The 22,069-nt window shown below is 53.8% G+C and overlaps 1 protein-coding gene across 2 annotated transcripts; it reads left to right on the plus strand.

Moving 5' to 3' along the window:
* The first annotated feature begins 628 nt into the window (after positions 1–628).
* Positions 629–20,901, plus strand: TENT5C (terminal nucleotidyltransferase 5C). 2 transcript variants are annotated; one of them, XM_070397308.1, is made up of 3 exons: positions 651–735; positions 2,309–2,431; positions 15,414–20,901. In XM_070397308.1, exon 3 carries the CDS (start codon positions 15,440–15,442, stop codon positions 16,613–16,615), a length of 1,176 nt encoding a protein of 391 aa, XP_070253409.1. In that variant the 5' UTR covers positions 651–735; positions 2,309–2,431; positions 15,414–15,439; the 3' UTR covers positions 16,616–20,901. The 2 variants fall into 2 exon arrangements, with proteins under 2 accessions (XP_070253410.1, XP_070253409.1); XM_070397309.1 differs by lacking the exon at positions 2,309–2,431 and having other exon boundaries at positions 629–735.
* The last annotated feature ends 1,168 nt before the right edge of the window (positions 20,902–22,069 follow it).

A 22,069-nucleotide genomic window follows, 5' to 3' on the forward strand; every position in this document is an offset into this window, starting at 1 on the left:
CAACTGCGTTGCCTCCTTCCCCAACGACCTGCAGCCAATTTGCCTGGGCAACCAGGAAGCCTCCCTCCGCTCAGAAACCATACAATTTTTTTTCCGACTTCAAAACACACCCCGGAGGTAGGCGTGGGGGTTCCACTCCCCACTCCTGCAAAGAGAGAACCAATGCGAAACTTCCAGAGAAGCAGGAGGAAAACGGGCAGGCGAGGGAGCGGGACGGAGGTGCGGGAGGCTGGGGCGGGGGGGGGGAGTTGGGTGATACGAACAGCCGAGAAGAGCGCAGTGGAAAGTAGAGACAGAGGGCGTCCCAGCAACTCCGAAGTTCAGGGGTGTCAGCGCAGCCCCTCTCTATTGCGCCTGCGCAGTGCCCTTCTTGGGCACCCTCACCCAGTCCCACCGCCGAAGATTTACTCGTCTCCAGGCAACCATTCACCCGAGAAGCCAATCAGAGGGCGCCTCTGGCCCGGCCCTCGCCGTCAGCGTCCAGGCGGAAGGATCCGGTGGGCGCTGGCTCCGCCCTGCCCTGCCCCGCGCTCCCGGGGGAGGCAGGCTTAGGGGCGGGGGCAGGGGCGGGGGCGGCGGGCGGAGGCGTGGTCAGGCCGAATAAGAACGAAGGGGGCGGCGGCCGGGAGGCTCACTTGGTGCCGCTGCCTGGGGGCCCTGGTGACCGCGCCGCTCCTGTCGGGGGGCTGCCCGCGCCAAGGACCTGCGTCTATCGTCTCCTCTTCCGCCGCTCAGGTGAGTCCAGGGCACCCCTCCTCCAAGGGGGCGAGTATGCGGCGGCTCCCGAGAGCCGCGCGCTCTGCCCTCGGGGGTCTGTCCCGGCCGAGCCCCTGGGGGCCGCGGGGGGCGGGGGGCGGACAGGTGCCGGGACCCGGTGCCTCCTTCCCCCGCTGCTCCCTCCCTGGCAGCCGCCCTCCACCCCCTCGTCCCCGTGGGCCCGGCGAGCCGCTCCGAGACGGAGCTGCAACTTTCCAGAGACTTCGGCCCGGGCTTGGCAAACTTGGCGAGTTCCTGCTCCGCGCGCGTCCCGCGGGCTGTGCGCTGGCCGGGCGCCGCGCGGAGGCCGAAGCGTACGTGATGGGGGCCTTGGGCTCCCGCCCGGAGCCCGCCGGCGCCCCGGCCCCCCTCCCCTCCTCTCCTCGCCTGCAGCCTCTCGGGCTCGCACCTGCGCTCCCACCGGCGCGTCCGCCCGCTCCGGCCCACGCAGCGCGAATGCGAGTGCGGCGTGTTGGGGAGGCGCCGCGGCCGGGGGCTGGTCTCAGGCCGGGGAGGGAGGGAGGGAGGGAGGGAGAGGGGCGCCCCCCAGGCCCGGTGCCAGCGCCCTGGCGGAAACCGTAACACTTTTCTTGGACTCACACCAGCCTGTGGACACCGTGGGCAGCAGAGTGACCCAGGCGAGTGACTTGGGCGCTGCGCTTCTCTCGGCAACTTCTCGGGAATACGCTGTCCGCGACCTGGTTCCGCCCCTGGTAGAAATGAAACTTGCTTACTGCGTAGACGAAAAGCCATGGCAGTCAGCGGACTCGCCTAGCGGTGCCGCGGGTGGCCCCTAGGCGCTGCTGCCCTGGGAGGTGTCGCAGTTGGGATCGCGAAGGTGGGAGGGCAGTCGGCGGAGGGGGGCGAAGCTGAGCACAGGTTGGTAGCCCGCAGACCTAGGCGCCTCGGCGGGGCGACCTCGCAGCGCGGGGGGGCTTCCCCCATCCTCGCTGGAACCTCGGGTTAGGGCTGGACCCCGCGGGAGGGTCGGCTCAGCCCCTTTCCTTTTGGTTCGGAGTAGGAGGAAGGCTTCCGCGGGGTTGCTCAAGTCCTTGGCTAGGGACCTGCTGCTTTTTAACTTTTGTTTTTTATGGAGTTCTAACGTGCACACAGGGCAGCGCTTGAAGTATCGATGAGGCGTTCAGGAGCGCCGTGTGGTCGTTTGTCTCGTGACCATTGGTGGTCGGGCTATTTGGGAGGTGGGTTAGGAACCCGAACCTCCCCAGGAAGTGCAGTGAAGACGATTCAAGTCTCCTGAAGGGAGACTCTGGGCTCGGCCCAGCTGCCCTCCGGGGGGCGGGGGATGAGAGTGGCCATTGTTGGCTCCACTCACCTTTCAACCTGTGTAACTTGGCAAGGACTTGGCTGGGAAGGGAGCAGGGCAGCGAGGCCAGGGTGGTAGGAGCGCTTCCGAGGAGAGTCGTGCTGAGGCTCAAGTCCCCGGAGGTAGGGGGGGGGGGGAGGGGGGGAGGGGCCCGAGACCCGCACAGACTGCTCGCTGAAGCTGGTGGGATGGGGAGGAGAGAATGCTGACTTTTCTCTTCGCTTTCAGGGGAGCGGTCTGAGCGGCACCAGCAGGAATTCTGTCCCTTGCCATTGTTGTTTGTGAAGATGGAAAACTTAATATCTCGGGAGCCAAGCTTTTCCTTGAGATAACTGAAACTTGTGTCTTAAGGTATACCCCTATCTGTAGCGTGCTCTCATCCCCCACAGGGCGTGTTTAGAGAGCAGCTAGAGTGTGCTGTAGAGAGTTGTTCAGGTAGCTGTGGGGAGAGTCCCGTGGAAATATGAAAACAAAAACATAACCAGCTTCTCTGCCACGAGGCTTCTAAATTGTTACCCCAAACAACGGTCCCTAATTTCACAAGGAACATCCGTGTGTGCATGTGGAGTTAAACAGCGACACTCTGTGTGGACTTGTTTCCCCAACACCTTCCTCATATTGAGAGATTAAGTTGCAGTAACTCTGAAGGGAAGGACTTGGCCCTGGGCCTGTTTGTCAGAATGAACGTGAGTTAGCCTAGCACCAGGGCGCCCCCTCCTTCCTCTGCTCCAGCCTGAGCTCCAGAAGCTCCAGGAAACCCACCCTGAGTTGCAGAAGCTCCCGCCAGAGCCCCTCTCCCAGCGGCGCCCCCCTAAGCCTCCATGCCCAGAGGTCAAGGCCAGAGCAGACTGTGGACATTTTGCACCATCCACCAGAGGACAGAGCAGTCCTCGTCCTTCCTAACGTCCAGGGAACCGGCAGCAATAAAGATAACTTAGGGTGGACCGTAATGCCCTTGCTCTGCCAGTGCAGTGACCAACTCTTCTGATACCGAATTAGAAAATGATTTTTTTTTTAACTGCCCAAGTAAGTAGTACCTTGTCTTCATCTTTGAAATGTTGTGTGCACAGGGTCCATCCAGTAAAGAGTGAGGAGCCATGAGCTCTGAGTGGGTGTGCTAAACCTTGCTCGCGCTACCGAGAGAAGCTGTGGAAGCCCCAGACTAGTTTGGGGAGTTAAACTAAACTTGTGCTTGGGTTTCTCGGTTCCACCCCAGACTGGGCTGTATCTGTTATTGTGAGAGAGAGAGAGAGAGTGTGTGTGTGTGTGTGAGTGAGAGAGAGAGGGGTGTGGGGGGAGAAGGGGAAGCAATGCAGAGTCTGAGGTGTTACTTGGAATAAAATATTATCAGGTTAGATAAGGTTCGTTGCTATATTATGTGGTCACTGAAGTAAACAGGCAGTAAACATGTTCTGCCACGTGGTGCCTTGACTGCAGCATGTTAAGCTGGCGTGTGCTATTATCATGAAGCAGACATCTGTGGGTAAAGGCACCCTGATGTGTTTACAGCCACTTGGCTACAGCGGTGCTGGTGACCTGTGCTGCTTCGGGGGTTCCTGGTCTCAGGCTTTTTTATTCTTTCACTAATGTGTTATAAGGAAGTTCACATTTGTAGTTGAAATGGTTTAGAGGAGGCACCTTGGCACCGACTCTGTCAGGAGTCGCCCTGTGAACTGATGAGAGTGAATGGATTTTGGACAGCTGTCCCCGGTAGCTGCTCTAGAACTGTTTCGGGACTTCTCGGAACAACAGGAAAAAACTAATACAAAGAAACAATTGCTGGTGTTCAGCAGCTCTCCCCGTAGGATGTTTTCAGTCTCCGAGTCTTTTGGGGTCCTGGCCACTGACCCGCTGTCTGTTTATTTCTTGGATGACAGGATTGAGTCAGTCAGTGGCTAAGTGCTTCCGAGGCCTGGTTTGTGCCAGGTGCTGAGGAGGCTGAGGGAACGGTGTGTGGAGAGGCCTGGGACTGCCCCGGATGCAGGAGGAGCTGGGCAGCTCAGTGTCCTCGGGCAGGATGTGTGCTCACTGTGGGCGCCCAGAGCAGGGCCTGGCACACAGAGGCTCAGTGGGCGCAGTGCTTGCTGGCACAGGCGGCCCTTCCTCTCGGAGGGGAGGCCAGCTTCCAGTAGGTGTGGTCCAGGTGGGCCAGGGTGCTGGAGCTGTGGGGATCCAAAGCTCCTAGACCGGTGGTTCTCAACCTTGGCTGCACATTAGAATCACCTGGGAATATTTGTTAAAATCCTGATTTCTGGGCCTCATCCTCCAGAAATTCTGTTTCTTTGTTACTAATGTTGTGGCCCCACCCCATAACAAAGAAACAGAATTTCCGGAGGATGAGGCCCAGAAATCAGGATTTTAAAAAGATTCCCAGGTGATTCTAATGTGCAGCCAAGGTTGAGAACCACTGTCCTAGACTGAAATGCTGAGTGGTGCCTGGGCCTTTTTCTAAATGGAGGCCTCAGGGGTATAGGTTTGGAGCTGGGAGGCTGTGACCACTAATTGGCCCACAGCTGAAACCCCTCAAGCTGTTAACTTGCTCCCTTCAGCATCTCCCATCCACCCCACACCGGCCCCCGGCACGGCACCCACAGCTTTTCTCTCCCCACATGCCCTTGGTGGTCAGTTCTGCTGAATCTTCGTCTTTTGATGTGTTTGTTTTCCACTGCCTTCACTGACCTAGTTCAGGGCCCTGCCGACGGCAGCTCGATGAGAGCGGCAGTCAGCTCCTCTCCCTGCCCGCCCAGTTCTCCATCCCAAGTTCTTGGGTTGCTACCTTCATAACCCGCAGGCTGAGCTGAGCGTCTTGTCAGGACCTGAATCTTCCTGACCTTCTGTTTATTCTCGACCTTTTGCCTCGGAGCCTTCCCAGCTGCCCTGCCTTGCCTCCCAGGACACATACTCAGAGGTTTGATCAAGCTAATGCTGCTCCTCCCTCACCATCCTCCAATCCATCTTCGGACCCTTCTCAGAGGCTTCTGAGCTAACCCCACCTGAGGGTCCCCTCAATCTCTGCCTCTCCTCTTAAATACTCCTGACAGTTCTGCTTTGTGCCTTACTTTCTACTCTTTTCAATCTCATCTTCAATTGGATACACACACAAAGTCCCGTATCTGTCTCCGCATTACCTCCCTGGAAGCACCTGTGAGAACATCATCCATGAATCCTGAGCCGCTCCCATCCCTTGTGCTGACATAGCTGCTATCACCTTGCTTAGCCCTCAGGAGGGTGGGAGAAGGGGCAGTCTTCCACCTGGCCTGGCTGGCTACCCCTCACCCCAAACACACCATGTCTATTTGTCTCTGACCTGTGCTTGCAATAGTGGAGAAGTAGGCGTGAGGACCCCGTGGCCAGCTGACTGGGCGGTCCTGGAGTAGCGGGGAGGAAGCTGCGTAGGAGGCCCACTGATCCAGAGCAGAGATGGGGGACACCGGCTGAGTACCTGCGCGTGTCTGGGTCTCCCGTGCCCAGGCCCTTGTGGTCTTGATCCTGACCTCCTCCCCGCTCTGAGGCTGCCGTAGTTGTGTCGACGCCTGAGTTCTGGCCCTGGCAGCGCCTGTACCTCTCAGGCTTCAGTTTCTTCATCGTAATAAGGACCATAGACCAGCGCTGTCCAGTAGAAACGTGAGAGCCTCAATGAAGTTTCTAGTCGTCACATTAAAAAGTAAACATAAAAAAAAAACCAGGTGAAAATAATTTTATTTAACCCATCATGACCAATATCATTTCAATTTAAAATAATATAAAAATATTGATGAGCTGTTTTACTTTTTTTGTCTCGTACTGAATCCTTGAGATCCCCGTGTGTGTTTTACATTCACAGAACATCTGAATTTGGACTTGCCCATTTCTAATGCTCGGCAGCCCCATGAGGCTGTGGGTACAATTTTGGGCAGTGCCAGCCTCCACCATCTGCAAACATGCTTGACTCTCAAATTCTGATTCTACTTGTGTGGGAGGCAAGAGTTAACACACTTATGGAAGGAGAGTGTCAGCTAGGACATAAGCTCTACAAGGGCAGAGGTCTTTGTCTTATAAGCTTCTAGAACAGCACTGGGAACACAGCAGGCACTCACATATTTGAAAAGAATGAAAGGAAATTCAGTCATGGTGGCCACCTCATTGGTAGTCATTCAGCTGTGAATGAGACCTGACCCTAGAGCACAGGATGTTTGATTCCTGGCCCAGCATGCCCTGTTCTGTTTTTCTACAGGTGAAAATGCTCATAAGGTAATCAAAGAATTGCAGATCAAATCTGAGGGGGGCAGGGGACCAGGACTCCACAATTTATCAACAATTAAAATTTGAAAGTGCAGTGGGAAATACCTTTCCAGTGAAAAGTTCTATGAGATGCCCAGTGACAATAGCGCCTGACTTGGTAAATGCTGATGTAATGGTAATCATCCTAGTGAGTTACAGCCATGGCTTGTGTGACTCCATATGTCGGTGCACTAAAGGCAAAGTGAAGTGGCTTGGCTACCGGAAGTGCATTTGTTGCAGAAATAGGTACCACCCTACGGTTTGGCCCCTTTACTTTAATCCCACCCCTTCACCCCCGATTTTGTACACTTATCCACATCTCTGTTCTTAGCAGCATTTATAATGTTGTCTGAGGGATCACTGAGCCTGCTCAGACCTGGAGGTCAAGTAGCTGCTACGTGAATGTTAACTCCAGGGAAGGGCTGTGCGAGCTAAAACCTGGATGGAACCTTGTGCATAGTTGGCGTCCGCACTGAAGTGGAGGCCAGCCCGGGCATAGACATATGTGAGAGGGGTGCATATGTGTCTCATGTATGTGAAGTGCATTTGAGCATCAGAGAACGGCTCGTGCCTTTCCTGAGAAGGCCCAGGGATGCTGCTAGAGGACCGAGGACCTGCTTGGCACAGCTGACAGCTGACCAGAGCTCTAAGCTGGAGAGTTGGATGGTAAAGTCGCCTGTGGAAGCAACCCTTGGTCAAACCTGGAGGCTGTCAGCCCTTGAGCACTGTGGATGCAGGTGACCTTGGCCATCCTTACAGGAACGGTCTCCCGCTAGCGGTGGCCCCGGTTTCCCGGTCTAGTCGGTCTCTAAAACAGGATGGCCAGCTCCGGGCATCTCTCCAATGAGTTCAGACCAGTAGCATCTCTGACTTAGAAAGAGGCCTTTGGTAGGAGGGCGTGGGCCACCCAGCAGCAACAAGGATTATTTCCATTTCGAGTTGCGTAGCTAGCACTTAATAATGCTGACACCTTGGGAAAATCAAGGCTTCTCAGCTTAGCTTCCATCGAAAGGTGTCTATGTTCCGACCTTGTTAGTATCTGCATTGGCAGCCATTTCCGCAGATCCCTGTACGCCCTCAGGTCTGTGTGTCCGTTATACGTGGGCCAGTGTTTTGATTCCGTTTGTGCTGCTGTGGAGCCCGGTGTTATCTCCCCGGCCACACTGGCTGAAGCACCCTGTTTTGACTGACGGGATGAGCTTTCTGTTTCGAGTCTTCTCAGGGCGGGGTCTGTGGACAGAGCCCCGTCTTTGATAACCACGAAGACTGCGTGTTGGCATCAGGGGGGAGGAGGAACTTGGGAGGGAAGGATGTGGTGCGAAGCAAGGCGCCGGCCCAGGGCCTCTCTTTCTCCAGCGCAGGCAGCGTCCGGGCGCTGTGGGAATCAGCCCCAGCTTCTCAGCCCCGGTAAACTAACTAGTGTGAAGTGGCGAGGAGGATGCTGATGACCCAGAGAAAACAGATTGAGACCTGAGTGTGACCAGGGGCCCAGAGTGAGAAAAGCCCATCTGCGGGTTTGTTGTGTCGCTGACTTAGAAATGTTTTCTCTGGGCACAGCTCGGTGGCCCGGGGCAGCCATTGGAACCGAGGGAGAATGTGTTTGTGGGTGTTTGCATGGGCAGCTGTAAACATAACTTTGTGGAAAAAGGAAACAATAAATTTCATTGCCCTTTTCACAAACAAGGCATTATTTTATCTGGTCCTGTTGCCTTGGGCTGTCTATTAATGTGAATGTATAGTCCCTGTGCGTTAGACACAGGTGTGCCTCAGTTATCTGGAACTTTCTAATGTGCTTGGGGGCAGTGGCCAAGGCTCCAGAATCTCCTCTCCCCCCTGCGGTGGGGCCCAGGCCCTGGTGAGGGGCTGCAGCCGGCAGACAAAGGGCTCGCTCAGGCTTCCCCGGGTCCCAGATAACTTCTGGCCTTCACCCGTCTAGGAATTCGAGGAGTCAGGGAGGTTTGCTCTTCAGAAGGCCACCTGCACCTTGGCCCCGGCTCTGCTCCCTTCCGCCCGCTTATCTGCCGCTGCACATGTCAAGCCATGGTCGTCCGAAGTGCCTGCCGTTTTCCTCAGGACGAAGGACTCTCAAGGGTCAGACTAGATGCCGGTGGGAACGTGGCAGGTGTCCAGTCCCAGGTGCACTGCGCACGCAGGGCGCTCTGTGCCAGCTGCTTCCGCTTCCTCCCTCCTGTGCTGCCTGGGTCCTGCTCACTCTTGCAGATGGGCCTGCCTCGTCCCTGCAGCTCCAGTTGGGTTACCTGTTTCCTTGTCTGCGGGAGTGTCCTTCCAGTAGGTGGGCCCTCCCGGTCTCCCTGCCACCGGACCGAGCCCTGGCGGCCCCTTTATGCTGTGAGCAGAGCAAGTGCCTTAGGTGCCCATATCCGGAAGGGTCAGCCCATCCCTGCAGCCTCCCTCCTGTGCCATTACTTCTCTTCCTGATGCTTGTCCAGCAAGCGGACTCCCAGCTCCTTCCCCTCCTGGCTCCTCCTTTCTGCTTCTTCTGAAATCACTGTCTTGCCCCCCAGCCAGCATCCTGGCGCTGCCTCAGGAGAGGACCCAGGCCTTCATCTCCAGCCACTGTCTCTTTAACACAGCATTAGCATAACTGTTAGAGTTTCTATGTGGAATTACACTCAGTTCTGGTGGCTGGCCAGACCGCACCCGCCGCCCGCCCCGCCCCCCCCCCCCCCCCCCCCCCGCCCCAAATCCAGGATGGGTCTGAGGGGTGCAGTTCTGTACTGACGGTTGTTAGTTCAGTTCTAAATGCGCTTGTCTTGCTTTCAGCACCTGCCATCTGACCTCCCCAGGGGGCTCAGCACACCTTTCCCTCGTCTGGTAGAAAACCCTCCCACCGCCCTCCCCTCTCCCACCTTCTTCCCCTCTCGTGCCTCCCTCCCTCTCCTGCCTCCCTGCCCTTTCCTCCCTCTTGCTGTCCTCTACTTTCCTACAACTACCTGAGCAAAGAGCTTGTCTTCAAAGCCCTCCCCCCCCACCCAATGCATACACCCACGTACCACCTCCAGGGAGCCTCTTACACCCCATTTCTGCTGCTTCCCCCGGGGCGTCCTTGGGCAGTTGCTTTGCGGATCCTCTTTGTGCCCAGTTTTCTGTCCGTAAAGGGGACAGATATCGTAGTGCCACCCCAAGGGGCGATGGGGTGGCCCGCACAGAGCCCTGCAGCAGTGTCTCCCGCACCTGGGATGTTGTCAAATAGAGTTTGATGGCTCAGACTAGGACACCTGGCCAGACATCTAGTCACCTTGGTGTCCTCTGGCCATGCCTGTGGCCACACAGAGAGCCCCCGGAGGGCCCCGCATCTGTCATGCCTGCTGGAGTCTGAGCAAGTGGTGAACTGACCCGTGGAAAGGACGTGAGCAGGGTTAGTCAGATGCTCGGTGATGCAACAGCTGATGCGCATCCCACTGAGGGTGGGAGTTCCCACACCGCACGGTGGGCAATGCGTCACCACCGCTGCCTCTCTGCCCTCGGGGCCCCCTGGGGGTCCTGAAGATGACCACTGCCTCTGCTCAGCGGAGTCTGCTCTGCACAGGCCCTGCTGGGTGCCGACTCGAGCTGTTGCTGTCTCAGTGCCTGTGGTGGGGCCAGGGGCCAGCGGAGGCAGGGGCCGCAGTTACGTGGGTAACAGGAGGTGCTTTCTCCTTCTATGGGCAGGACCAACACAATCTCTGTTTTAGAAAAGATCACTTTATTAGCAGCGAGAACTGGGGGACGTTGTCACCCATTCCAAGACTCAGAACACAGGCTCCCGAGCTGGGGAGCTGGGGGACAGGCCTCCTAGTCATGCCTGGTCCTCATTCCTGAGTCGTGGGAAAGGGACAGTGTAGCTTCCTCGGAGAGCGCGTGAGAGTGAAGTGGGGATTGACTGAGTGGCTCAGACCAAGTGCTCTTACACGTGCATCCACACCTTCCTTTTTCAGGAAACAAACAGGCCCAGACTGGGCTCTCCCTCAGCCAGCTGCGTGAGAGGCGGGAGGTTTAATGAGGCATCTTGCCCTCCCCTGCCACTTCTGCTTAAGTTCTCCAGGCTTTTATTTGCAAGTGTCCTCTGGTAGACGGAGGAGAGTTTGTGAAAGGTGCCAGCTACACTGCACGGGTCCCCTCAGCCGGGGGCCAGGGACAGCAGGTGTCTGCTCTGCACACACACCTCCAGGGGTCCGCCACCAGGCCCGGTCCACTGCCCATGGCCGGGCTCTCACCTGAGCTGGACAGTGTTACCAGGAAGGTCCAGGCTTTTGAGGAAGCAACCAGCAACACTGAGAGGGAAGTTCGCCATGAAAGGAACGCTGAAATGCGTTTGGGTTTCTTTTGTATTTTAAACCTACAGCAGGGGCAGGTGGGGGTGTGGCCCAGTGGTCTCTGGGCTGGACGAGGGGCTGAAGAGAGCTGCAGTATTTCCATGCCAGCTGCATAGGAGCCTCTAGGGCTTTCGCACTAAATATCACAGCCCCGGACTTGCATATGCACCGTCCTTCCCCAGGGAGGCGCGTCTCCACATACACTGCGAATGCTGGACAGTGTCTGTCTCATGCCAGTCACAAGTAGGAGTGAGTGTCGATTTGACCTACATCTTTGACCTTGAGACCCGGAAGTGCTATACATGTCTAGGTGCTCTCACCTCCAGCTGTTCCCCTGCCTGTCCTGCTTGCCTGCCTTGAGTACCCTCAGGCTTGCTGGGATCTAGATTAGCTATGGAGCAGGATAGACATTGCTTTTTCCCCCTTCCTTTAATGGGCTCAAACACGGGTTTTCAGGTCACCCTTCAAGGAGTGGCTCCGTCCCAGGCAGCGGGGAAGCAAATCTGAGTTAGACATGGGCTGTCCTCAGGGGGCTTGGCTTCCCCTTCTGGCCTCCTTTGGCTTTTCCCTCCCATTTCTGTTGCTACCTCTGCAAACCTGTGTTCTTTTCACGTGTGCAGTCTACCCTCTGTCACAGCCAGAGGGTGGAAGAAAGGGGTTCAAGGGCACCCAAGAGAGCTGTTCATGAGTCAGACACGAAAAGATTAAAGAGCTTGGTCATCCTCGCCTGTGAAAAGGTGCCTGAATTTTCAAATCAATGAGAAATCACGGCTCCTGCCTTTCCAGTGCCCTCTGTGCAGAACACAGTGACTGCTTCCCAGGCAGTAAAAGGGAAATCAAAACACTGCCGTTGGACTTTGCCAGGCTTCTAATTAATTTCTTTTTACTGTTTTGTGAATTTTTGAACTAGAATTTGCCTTGAACCAGGGCCTTTTGTGAGCTGGGAATGTGTGTTTCATGTGATCCTTTCATATGGGGATTACACCCATGTTGATTCGTGTGGTTAATTAAAATGAAAACTGTTTCACTAAGCTCCGGTGTGTTCTCTAAGCATTAAGGGCCCATGACTTGGATTTATTAGTAATACCAATGTTTGTCTAAGTAACTGGAAAATGTGCTTCTGATGTTTGAAATTGCTTGGATCGGTGAGGGAAAACAAAGGATTCCTTGCTAGTAGGATCAATACCGCATCCCGGGTTCGCCTATCAACTAAGCACCGAATTGGAACCCAGTCTAAGTCTGCGCCTTCAGTAGCTTGAGTTCCTCTCTGAGTCATGGTAAATGGGAAGAGTGAGAAGCTACACCACAGACTTGGTGTTTGTCGTGCCCCACACTGTGCTCATATACAGACTACTAAACGTTAACTCCATTCTTCATGAGTGTGTCAGAAGACATCAGCACAGGAGAAGCCAGCCACAGGCATGGGACAGTCTTGAAAATGTTATTGCCTTTATTAAGGCCCTTGCTGCTGTAGCTAATAATCAACATAACAGTGTCATGTGAGGGTGGCTATCATGTGTCTGAAATGAGAAATAACAATTCTTATACAATTACAAGAAACATTTTGGATAACAAACATAAAAGGAAGCTAGATGAGATGGCTTATCCATTATTTTGTAGTGTGGTTCTTTGTTTTGGTAAATAGTGGACATCTTCTTTTACACAGAACATAAGTAGAAACGTGACTGAAAGCCACCCTTGAGGAGAAATGGTCTCCCCTCCCCTGCCCACCCCCTGGAGATCAGCATTGAAGGCTTGCAGGGGAAGCTTCTATGTGTGTTTGACTTTGGCACATGGATATGGGGGTGGTGGGGAAGGGACAGGAAAGGCACTGAAGGAATTCAATAAGGTAGCAGATGAGTAGAGGCTGATGGGGGAAGATTTTAGAACACGGATAATAAGACTTTAGCTTTTTTCAGCTAACACATGTATAGGTTCTAAATTCAAAAGGGATAAAATACATTTTTCTTCGTCCTCTGTCTGCCAGCTCGTGGTGGTATCTGGTGCGGGCTGAACTACTCCGTGTCCTTCCGGACGTTTCAGATCGCATAAGCACGGACTTGTACTTTTGCACACAGTTTTGCACTTGCTTTTCTGTTAATAAATCTTGATGAGCACTTCATGTTCATTCAGATAGAGCTGTCGCTCTTCTCTCGGACAACCGCATGCGTTGGTATGTGTAGCTTTATACATAATTCTCCAGGTCTTGTGCATAATTGCAAGCATGTCCATGGGATAACACCCCAAGTAGACTTCCTGGAAATAGAACCGCGTGTCCAAGGATATGGCCCCTGGAAACCGAGAGTGCCGCATTGTTCTCTAGAGAGAACCCCGGGCATGTACCCAAGGTGACTGCTGCTGGGTCTTCGCCAATCTGATAGGTCAGAAGGATACACTGAAGACTTCATCTGCCCGTCCCTTTAAGGGAAGGTTGAATGTTGTGCATCTGAGCCACTGTCCATGCCCTTGGACCCTTCCTCTATTAGGGTTGGAGAATTTCTGATCTGTAGAAGCTTGTTATTCATTAAGGAATATTTGCCTAATGTTACAGATATTTTTCTTTTGTCTTCTGACTTCTTCATGGTGTTTTTACCATGTAGAACTTTAATTTTTATGTAGGCAAACATATCAATTTTTTGTGACTTTGGGGTTTTATATGATGTAGAAAGGACTATGTAAGTATATAGGTACCATGTTTTTGTCCTAGTACTCTTAGGGTTTCATATTTTATACTTAAGGTTTTGTTTTTAGTTAACACTATTACAGATGTCCCATTTTCCCCCCTTTGCCCACCTCCACGCAGGCCCCGCCCTCCCCTCCTGGCCCTCACCACACTGTTGTCTCTGTCATGGGCTATGCGTACATGTTCTTAGCTAATCTCTTCACCTCCTTCCATCCAGTCATTCCCCTGTGACATTTGAAGTCTGTCTCAGTATCCATGCCTCTGGCTCTGTTTCATTTGTCAGTCTGTTTTGTTCATTAGTTTCCACATGTACATGTGATCATATGGTGTTTGTCTTCGTCTTTCCCTGCCTGGCTTATTTTGCTTAGCACAGTCCTCTCCAGGTCCTTCATTGCTATCTCAAAAGGTAAGAGTTTCCTCCTTTTTACAGCCACGTAGTATTCCAGTGTGTGAATGTGCCACATTTTTTAAATCCATTCACCTACTGATGGGCACTTGGGCTGTTTCCGGATCTCAGCTATTGTAAATAACCCTGCTGTGAACATAGGGGTGCATATATTGTTTCTGATTGGCTTGAGGAGAGGTGCATTAAGGCCAGGTGGACGTGGCCAGGTCTTGGCTGCGTGCTGCCTCTGCCCCTCGATTCCAGCCTCAAGCTCATGTTGCCTTTCAGTCGTCTTGTGTCCCATCCCCATAAGTGGTCTTCCTGTTCACCCTAATCAAAGGACACTTCTCTCTCCTACCCTCCTAGTACATTTTCTGCCTGTCACACCCACCTTCTTAATGACCAGCTCCTGGAAAGCTCGGCTCACTTTGTCCAAGGGCGCCCCAACCCTGACAGCCACCCCATCGATGTGAGCGCCCTAGGTAAGGCAAGGACCCCTGACCCCAGAGCAAGACTAACAATCCAAGCTGGCACCCAGGACCGCGCGTGCTGGCTGTGCATCCGAAGCAGCAGCTCCCACGCAGTGCACCTGCAGAGGTCCTTGGGGCGGTTCTGTGTGTCCAGCGGGTCAGGAAGGTGAAGGGTGGGAAAGCTGCCCACGTGAAGTCTGAGGGCAGCACCTTGACCTTTTGTTTCAGCTCCTCCGTCCCTGTGGGTCCACCGGCACCCGGACTCCGATATATCAGTATTTTTCAATAGGTTAGGATTTCCAGGAGTCGGTTGCGTTTCATTTTCAGCGAAGTGTAACTCAGTTGAAAATTGCTTTGGTGACTTTGGGCTCTCGCAGTGATGTTTCTCTCCTGGTGCTGAGCGCAAGCTTCCTCCTCCTGGGATAGCTCCAAGGTGCTAGTGTTCAAACCACAGCTGGGAGGTGACGCTCCCCTGAGGAAGTTTCCCACAGGCTGCGCGGGCCTCCTGGCGGGCAGAGCTGTTCCCCACACAGCTGGCCTCGCCCTTTGCAGTCCAGGACTTCAGTCACCCCCTCGGGCAGACCCCTCCCACAAGCACAAGGACGTGAGGTTGTTGCCAACAGGACCGCAATGCACTTGCTCCTGATGGGACTGACCCCGTTCCCTCCTCTTGGGCAGTTACAGCCCCGACTTGAGAATTCATCTGTTCACGGGGTGAAGGAAGGCTTTTCTGTGGCTCCTGTGTGCTGTGTGTGGCCTTGGTAGCAACCAGTTAAGATGCAGTTAGGGACCAGGAGAGGTCATGTCTGCAGAAAACAAGGACACGTAGCAAAACCTGTGTGCCCTCTAGCGACTAATGATGTGCTTGGGCTGCTTGGGGTAATGAGTTTGTCTCCTTCTCATCACACAAACCAGTGCAGTCCACCCCCACCCCCACCCCCACCCCTCACTCAGAACAAGCAAACAGAACAAGCACTGAGACAAATCTGTGAAGCCGTCCAGTGTGGTGCAGGGTCCACGTGTGTGCTTTGTCCTTACTTCCTGGAGACACTGTTCTTGATGCACTTACCTCCTCGCATCCTTACAGCAGCACCCAGCAGTGGGGGCCACGCATCCCTGTTTACAGGAAAGCGTTCAGAGAAAAGTCACCCCTGATCCCTGGAGCTGCTTTGCCATGTAGAAGTGAACCCTAACTCTGTTTCTCACCCCCCACTTTCAGTTTCCCTGGCAAGAACGTCCCCCACGATGGCGGAGGAGAGCAGCAGTCGCGGGGACTGCGCGTCCTGCAGCGTGCTCAGCTGGGACCAGGTGAGCCGGCTGCACGAGGTGCTGAACGAGGTCGTGCCCGTCCATGGGCGGGGCAACTTCCCAACCTTGGAGATCACCCTGAAGGACATCGTGCAGACCGTGCGCAGCCGCCTGGAGGAGGCAGGCATCCAGGTGCAGGACGTCCGTCTGAACGGCTCTGCCGCCGGCCACGTCTTGGTCAAAGACAACGGCTTGGGCTGCAAAGACCTGGACCTCATCTTTCACGTGGCTCTTCCCACCGAGGTAGAATTCCACCTGGTCCGGGATGTGGTCCTGTGCTCCCTCCTGAACTTCCTGCCGGAGGGCGTGAACAAGCTCAAAATCAGCCCGGTGACCCTGAAGGAGGCCTACGTGCAGAAGCTGGTGAAGGTGTGCACGGACACCGACCGCTGGAGCCTCATCTCCCTCTCCAACAAGAACGGGAGGAACGTGGAGCTGAAGTTCGTCGACTCCATCCGGCGCCAGTTTGAGTTCAGCGTGGACTCCTTCCAGATCATCCTGGACTCCCTGCTCGTCTTCTACGTCTGCTCCAGCCAGCCCATCTCCGAGCTCCTGCACCCCACGGTGATCGGGGAGAGCATGTACGGGGACTTCGAGGAAGCCTTGGACCACCTGCAGAACAGGCTCATCGCCACCAAGAACCCCGAGGAGATCCGGGGCGGCGGGCTGCTCAAGTACAGCAACCTCCTCGTGCGGGACTTCAGGCCCACCGACCAGGAGGAGATCAAGACGCTGGAGCGCTACATGTGCTCCAGGTTCTTCATCGACTTCCCGGACATCCTGGAGCAGCAGAGGAAGCTGGAGACCTACCTTCAGAACCACTTCGCCGAGGAGGAGAGGAGCAAGTACGACTACCTCATGATCCTGCGCAGGGTCGTGAACGAGAGCACCGTGTGCCTCATGGGGCACGAGCGCAGGCAGACCCTGAACCTCATCTCCCTCCTGGCCTTGCGCGTGCTGGCCGAACAGAACATCATCCCCAGCGCCACCAACGTCACCTGTTACTACCAGCCGGCTCCGTACGTCAGCGACGGCAACTTCAACAACTACTATGTGGCCCAGCCTCCAGTGACCTACAGCCAGCCCTACCCCACCTGGCTGCCCTGTAACTAACCTTGAGACCTGAGGGTTTTCTCAGTGGGGAACCCCCAGAGGGCAGGGCTCTCAGGTAGGGGGGCCTCCTTCTAGATGTAGGTGTTTGGCTTTTAAAGGGGAACTCAGCTCTGATTCTGCTTTTTTTTCTTTGTGGACCCATTGCAGTGGGTCTACAGTCTATCATGAGCCAACCCTGAAGGGACCCGGTATTACAGTGCCACTTTGGAAAATGCTGTAGGAAGTATGGCCTCTCCACTTCTTTCCCAGGCAGACGCTCACACGTCACGTCCGGAACGTCAGCGCAGGGGCCTGAGCTCTGTGCGGTCGCTGAGATTGGGGGACGCGTGGGCAGCCGACGAGGCGGGCTCAGCTGCTCGTCTCCCTGGAGCCTGGAGCAGGCTGTGCTGGCCCTCGCTCGCCCGGGATTCTCAGTGACATGAAAGTTGTGCTGAGAGTCTATTTTCTTGTTCAGCTTTAGCTAGGCATGCCATTGTAAACACGAGGGTGCTCCTTTTTGTTCAAAGGACTACTTGGTTTATGTTTATTCCCTGTCAGCAGAGCTGAGGATTGCTTTCATCAATAAACCAAAGCCAATCGCTGGAGAATCGAGGTCTGGTTGGAAGTGGTATATGGTTTAGATGCTGTGCTATCCTGAGGAATTGTGTGAGACATTGCTGAGGAAAAAAAAAAAAAAAGGAAAAAAAAAGGTCTTTTCTTGAACTATAACTTGAAAACAAAATAAAATGTGGAACCTAATGTTAAAATAGAATTATGGTGGTGGGGGGGTGATTGTAAATAGGAAACAAGAATGTTCAGTTTTTTTTTTCTTTAAGGAATTCTTCTGGAATGACACTTCTCGTTTCCTCATCAGCTCATCACTTTTGTTTTTCTCCTCCCGAGACGAAGGGTTGTGTGCCCGGGGTCCGTGTGGTGACTGGCGCTTTCATTGGAAACCCACTTTGATCACATTCCAAGTATGACTCGCTGGTTTTTTCTGGAGTACTTGGGCTGACTTTTGTTGTTGTTGTTTTTCAAAAGTAGAGATTTTCTCCTCCAGGTTTTGTCTGACAGCAAATGAATTCAGGAATTTCTGTGACCTGTGGAAGGACCTGCCCCTGTGGGCGGCGTTCTTTGGCTCTCAGTCGCTTTAGAATGGAACTGCTGTCCGCACGCTGCGCTGTGCGAGGGGTGGGGGGTGGCATGGAGCATCAGGTGGGGGCTGAGCGTCCGGCCAGGCCTGGTATGTCCCAGCCGTGCCGAGGCCCCTGGCGAGGATCGATTCTGGTGTGCCTGGGGAAGAATTGAGTGAATGAAGAAGAATCTTCCTTATTCCGGTAGATTTGACCAGACCTGTTTGTATTCTGCACTTTAGAAGGAAAACAGTATTAACCTCTAGTCTAAAGCAAGCTTAGTAAATAGAGAGTTCTAGGCTGTTGCTTTCCCAGTAGATTAAAGAAGGGATTCTGTGTGTTGAAACTTCATGTACCATCTCTTAGCAAGCATCACTTCAGGGTATCAAGGGCAAAGAAATTCAATATTGCCAGCCAGCCTGGTTTCTAAGGTGATTTAATCTAACCCGTGGCCAGAAAACCCCAAGCCCAGAGTGATTGCTTTCTCCTTGCTTTAATAAGCCATGATGTTACCTTGATGCAAAAATGCTTCATAGAAAAGGAGTGGTTTACTTTTTTCTGAAGATTATATTTACAGGTGGGTTGTGTTTTTGTTTTGTTTTGTTTTTTCTAGAATGTGATGTTTCGGTCCGCTTAAAAGCAGATGGGGCAGGACGGAACCCCAAGGCTTCCCTGGTCTCCAGGTTGTGCTGTATTAGGTGGACAGAGGCCACTTCTTAGTGTAACCAGCTCCTGTTTCCCTGGGAGCCAGTCACATGTAAATTCACTGGCTGCGAGTCAAGGCCCACCGACATTGGAGGGGCGGGGCGGGGTGCTTCAGTGTGAAAAGGGAATCCCGGCTTGAAAAACAAGGTGGTCATCCATGACCTAAAACGACTGCCGTTGCGGTCAGATGGCAGCATGTTTGCCCCCCGACGGCAGATCTGTTTAACCACATGTTCACCCCGATGAAGCTGCCAGCACCAGGCCCTTGCGAACAGGTCGGTACTGCATCCGCCCAGGAGGCTTGGGGAAGGGGCGTAAGGCTCCCAGGGAAGGTGGGGCCAGAACCCACCAAGGAATTAAATTTCAGTGTGGCCTTGGTGTTCTTTCTGCTCGTTGTTTTTCCTAGCTGGTACTAGTCCTTTTAGGGGAGGCACAGAAGATGCTAGAAATTCCCAGCCCCCCAGTTCTTGGCCATCCCTGCAGGATGGCCAGCTTGGTACAGTCTTTTCACCTGAAGTCTCAGGCAGCCCCTCTGCTTTGGAGTTTGAGAGGAGACGTGTTGGAGAGCCATCAGGGTGGGAAGCTCCAGGGGCCCGGACTGGTGGTCTCCACCCGCTCTGGGCGCGTTTGCCTGCCTCAGATCAGCCCGGGAACCTTGGGCTTCGGGTGTCTGGAAACCCCAGCTGCAGCCTGACTTCCATGCTGCTCACGAGCACGGGGCACTCTGAACCCGCTCCGGGCCCAGCGGTTCTTCTTTTCTGCGTGTTGAGTAACATGAAACGCGGCAGTGGCCAAGGGCACTAACGTTCAAGTGCAAGTTCTCGCGTGCATGCAGCAGCCGCCGTGGCTCCTCGGGACAGCTTTCCGAGGCCGCCTGCAGGTGTGCAGCTGGCCTCCCGCCTGCCGCTGGGAACCAGGTTGAGCAGCGGGGATGAAAGCAGGACCTCTCCCCTGGTGCTGGCAGAAGGGCACACACACTGAATTCCTGGCCCCGCGCTTGTCTCCCCCTCAGACCTCACCTTGGCAGGGAGACGCTGTTCCTCACTCAATAACTCCAACTCGGAAACTAAACTCCGAATCACCACCGCCTTAAATCAGGGTTCCTGCCGACAGCCTGTGGGATGTGGCCTGAGCCACACCCGGAGGCCTGGCAGATGGGGGAGTCGGGGAGGAGCAAAGCTGGGTACCTGATAGATGGCAATGAATGTGGTTTGGCATTTAAGTTTTTTCCCCCCCAGTTTGATTTTTCCCCTGGAGATCTGAGTTAACGGTGAGCTGCGCGTGAACCTGTGGGCTTTCTGTGTGGGTTTGTGTCTGTGTGGGTTGGTTTTGTGACGATGCATTAATAAACAAATGGCGAGAGCCTCTCCACCGGCACTGGCCGCTTCCCTTCCCCGTAGGAGGATTTGAACTAGTGCCGCTTTCTTAACTGTGGGAAATGGTGCCAATCAAAAGCAACTTGCCGACTCTCGGAATACCTCCTCTCTAGTGAGCCTCCTGGGACTGGTGCCTTGTTTTAGGGTGCAGCTATTCTAAGCTTCCCTGTCCTCTCTCAGAAAATAAATGGCAATTATCCAGCTGTGAGGAGAGACCCCGAAGCTCACCTGTGCTGTTACTTCTGGGGTGTCAGACTGGGGCTCCACGCTAGGGCGAACCCTTTGGGGGGGGCTGTCTGTGAGGTGACAGAACTTTGAGTTGCCAAGGTTGCGTTTGTACCCTTAACCTGGCAGAGACCAGAATGTCACAGCTGACTTTGGAACATACTCCAAACCAGCCAGTGATATTCAGAGGACCAGGGGAAGTGTGTGTGTGTGTGTGTGTTTTGGGGGGGGTGGGGGGGGCAGCCGTATATTTTAAAAGACCTGGCAACTTTTCAGGATTATTTGTGGAGACTGCCAAGGTGAGGATCAGAAACGAAAATGCTTTTTTTGTGAGTTCAAGTTCTAAATTTTGTTGACCTATCACTTACCAAAAAATAGGTTAAGTGTCAGCAAAAGAAATGTTTGGATTTTTGCCTGGGCTGGTGAGAGTTGGTGCAAATTTTCGTGTTTGCATAGGAGGTGAGGAGACCATCCACCAAAGAGGAAGTCGTTAAATAATATGGATCTGTGGGTGTTTTAAAACTCCAAGCCATCTGGATGTTTTGCTTTTTTTTTTTTTTATGGACTAAAAAAAAAACTGCTTTAGGAAAATTGAGAATTTATATCCCTGAACTTCCAAATTCATGTAGGTAAAAGTAAGACACTCATTAGACTAAATTGAAAGTTTTTGTTCCTCTAGATTTGTGTAACCTTCGAAATGTTAATTTGCTAGTGGTGCCTAGGATGCGTGAGGTTTCCTCTCTGGTGTAATGGTCACTGACCTTCCTACGTGAAGCAGGTAAAGTCACTTGTCAATGCAAAATGTATTAGAACTTGATGAAATAGCGCTTTGAGTTTGAGAAATAAACGTATATTTAAAAAAAAAAAATACCTTGTCCATTATGCGACCTGACTGTGCTCAGTTCTTTGTGTGTGTCTTCAGCGGGGAACTTATTTTAGGTTTCCGGGAAGATGCTGCGTGGGGGTGGGTGGTTGTCGAAAGTAACCCTGGGTGCTGCTCTGGAGGATGGCACTTTCTCCGGGGGGCACACGGTTACCTCGGGGCACGCCACTCCCTTCCCAGCTGGACTCTTCTCCAAGGCGCCCGACTGATGAAACCGAGCCTGGTTGGGGACCACAGCCCTCGGCAGATGCCCACGCCGCTGGTGCAGTCTTGAAACCTCCCTTCACGAAACCTGGCTGGATTTCCTGCTAAAAGCTGGGTGGTTCTGAGCTTGACCTTGGCCCCATACCCCTTTCAATAAGAGAAACACAACAACTGCTGTATACAACAGCTGCCGTGGTCTCGTCACATTTTAAAGGAAGCATAGGAGTGAACGAGTGACAGTTGGTATTGATAGGTGTCTGGAGGGTACAGAGAGAGACTGTAGATCGCACACGGCGACCAGCTTGCTTCCTGACCCTCTGCCCCCAGCCCTGCCCCTGCCATGGCCTCTCTTCCGTGCTGTTCTTTCTTGAACTCCTACAGTTTTCCTGTAACTGCCATAAAAAAAAAAAAAAAATGTATGGCTTGCCCTGTTTTGGCTCAGTGGTTGGAGCATTGGCCTGTGGACCAAAGGTTCCCCAGTTCGATTCCGGTCAAGGGCACATACCTTGGTTGCAGGCTCCTCCCTGGCCTGGCCCTGGTTGGGGCGCATGCAGGAAGCAACCAATAAATGTGTTTCTCTCACGTCGATGTTTTTCTCTCTGTTTTTCCCTCTCTCTTCCACTCTCCCTAAAAAATCAATGGAAAAATATCCTCAGGTGAGGAACAACAACAACAAAAACCAAAAACAAAAACGTATGTCTTTGTGTAAAAACGCTTCACCCCCTGTCTTCAGCCTGCCTGTTCTCCTCAAACCTTCCCGTCTGAGACGAGCATCCTCGAGGGCAGCAGGCGGGGAGTCTGCCTCCAGGTCACTTCTTTGGGGTGTCCATTCGATGACCCTTCCCCTCGGAAGCCAGCCCGCACCATCCCTGTTGTCTGCAGCCCTAGAGTTGACTTCCTCTGTCGTCCTCTCCTCGCAGCGGCTGGACTTTGGATCCAGAACTGCTCA

This window comes from Myotis yumanensis, unplaced genomic scaffold, assembly GCF_028538775.1.
Source record: "Myotis yumanensis isolate MYYU_CA2020_CCGP unplaced genomic scaffold, mMyoYum1.0.hap1 SCAF_17, whole genome shotgun sequence".
In the NCBI taxonomy this organism is placed as follows: domain Eukaryota; kingdom Metazoa; phylum Chordata; class Mammalia; order Chiroptera; family Vespertilionidae; genus Myotis; species Myotis yumanensis.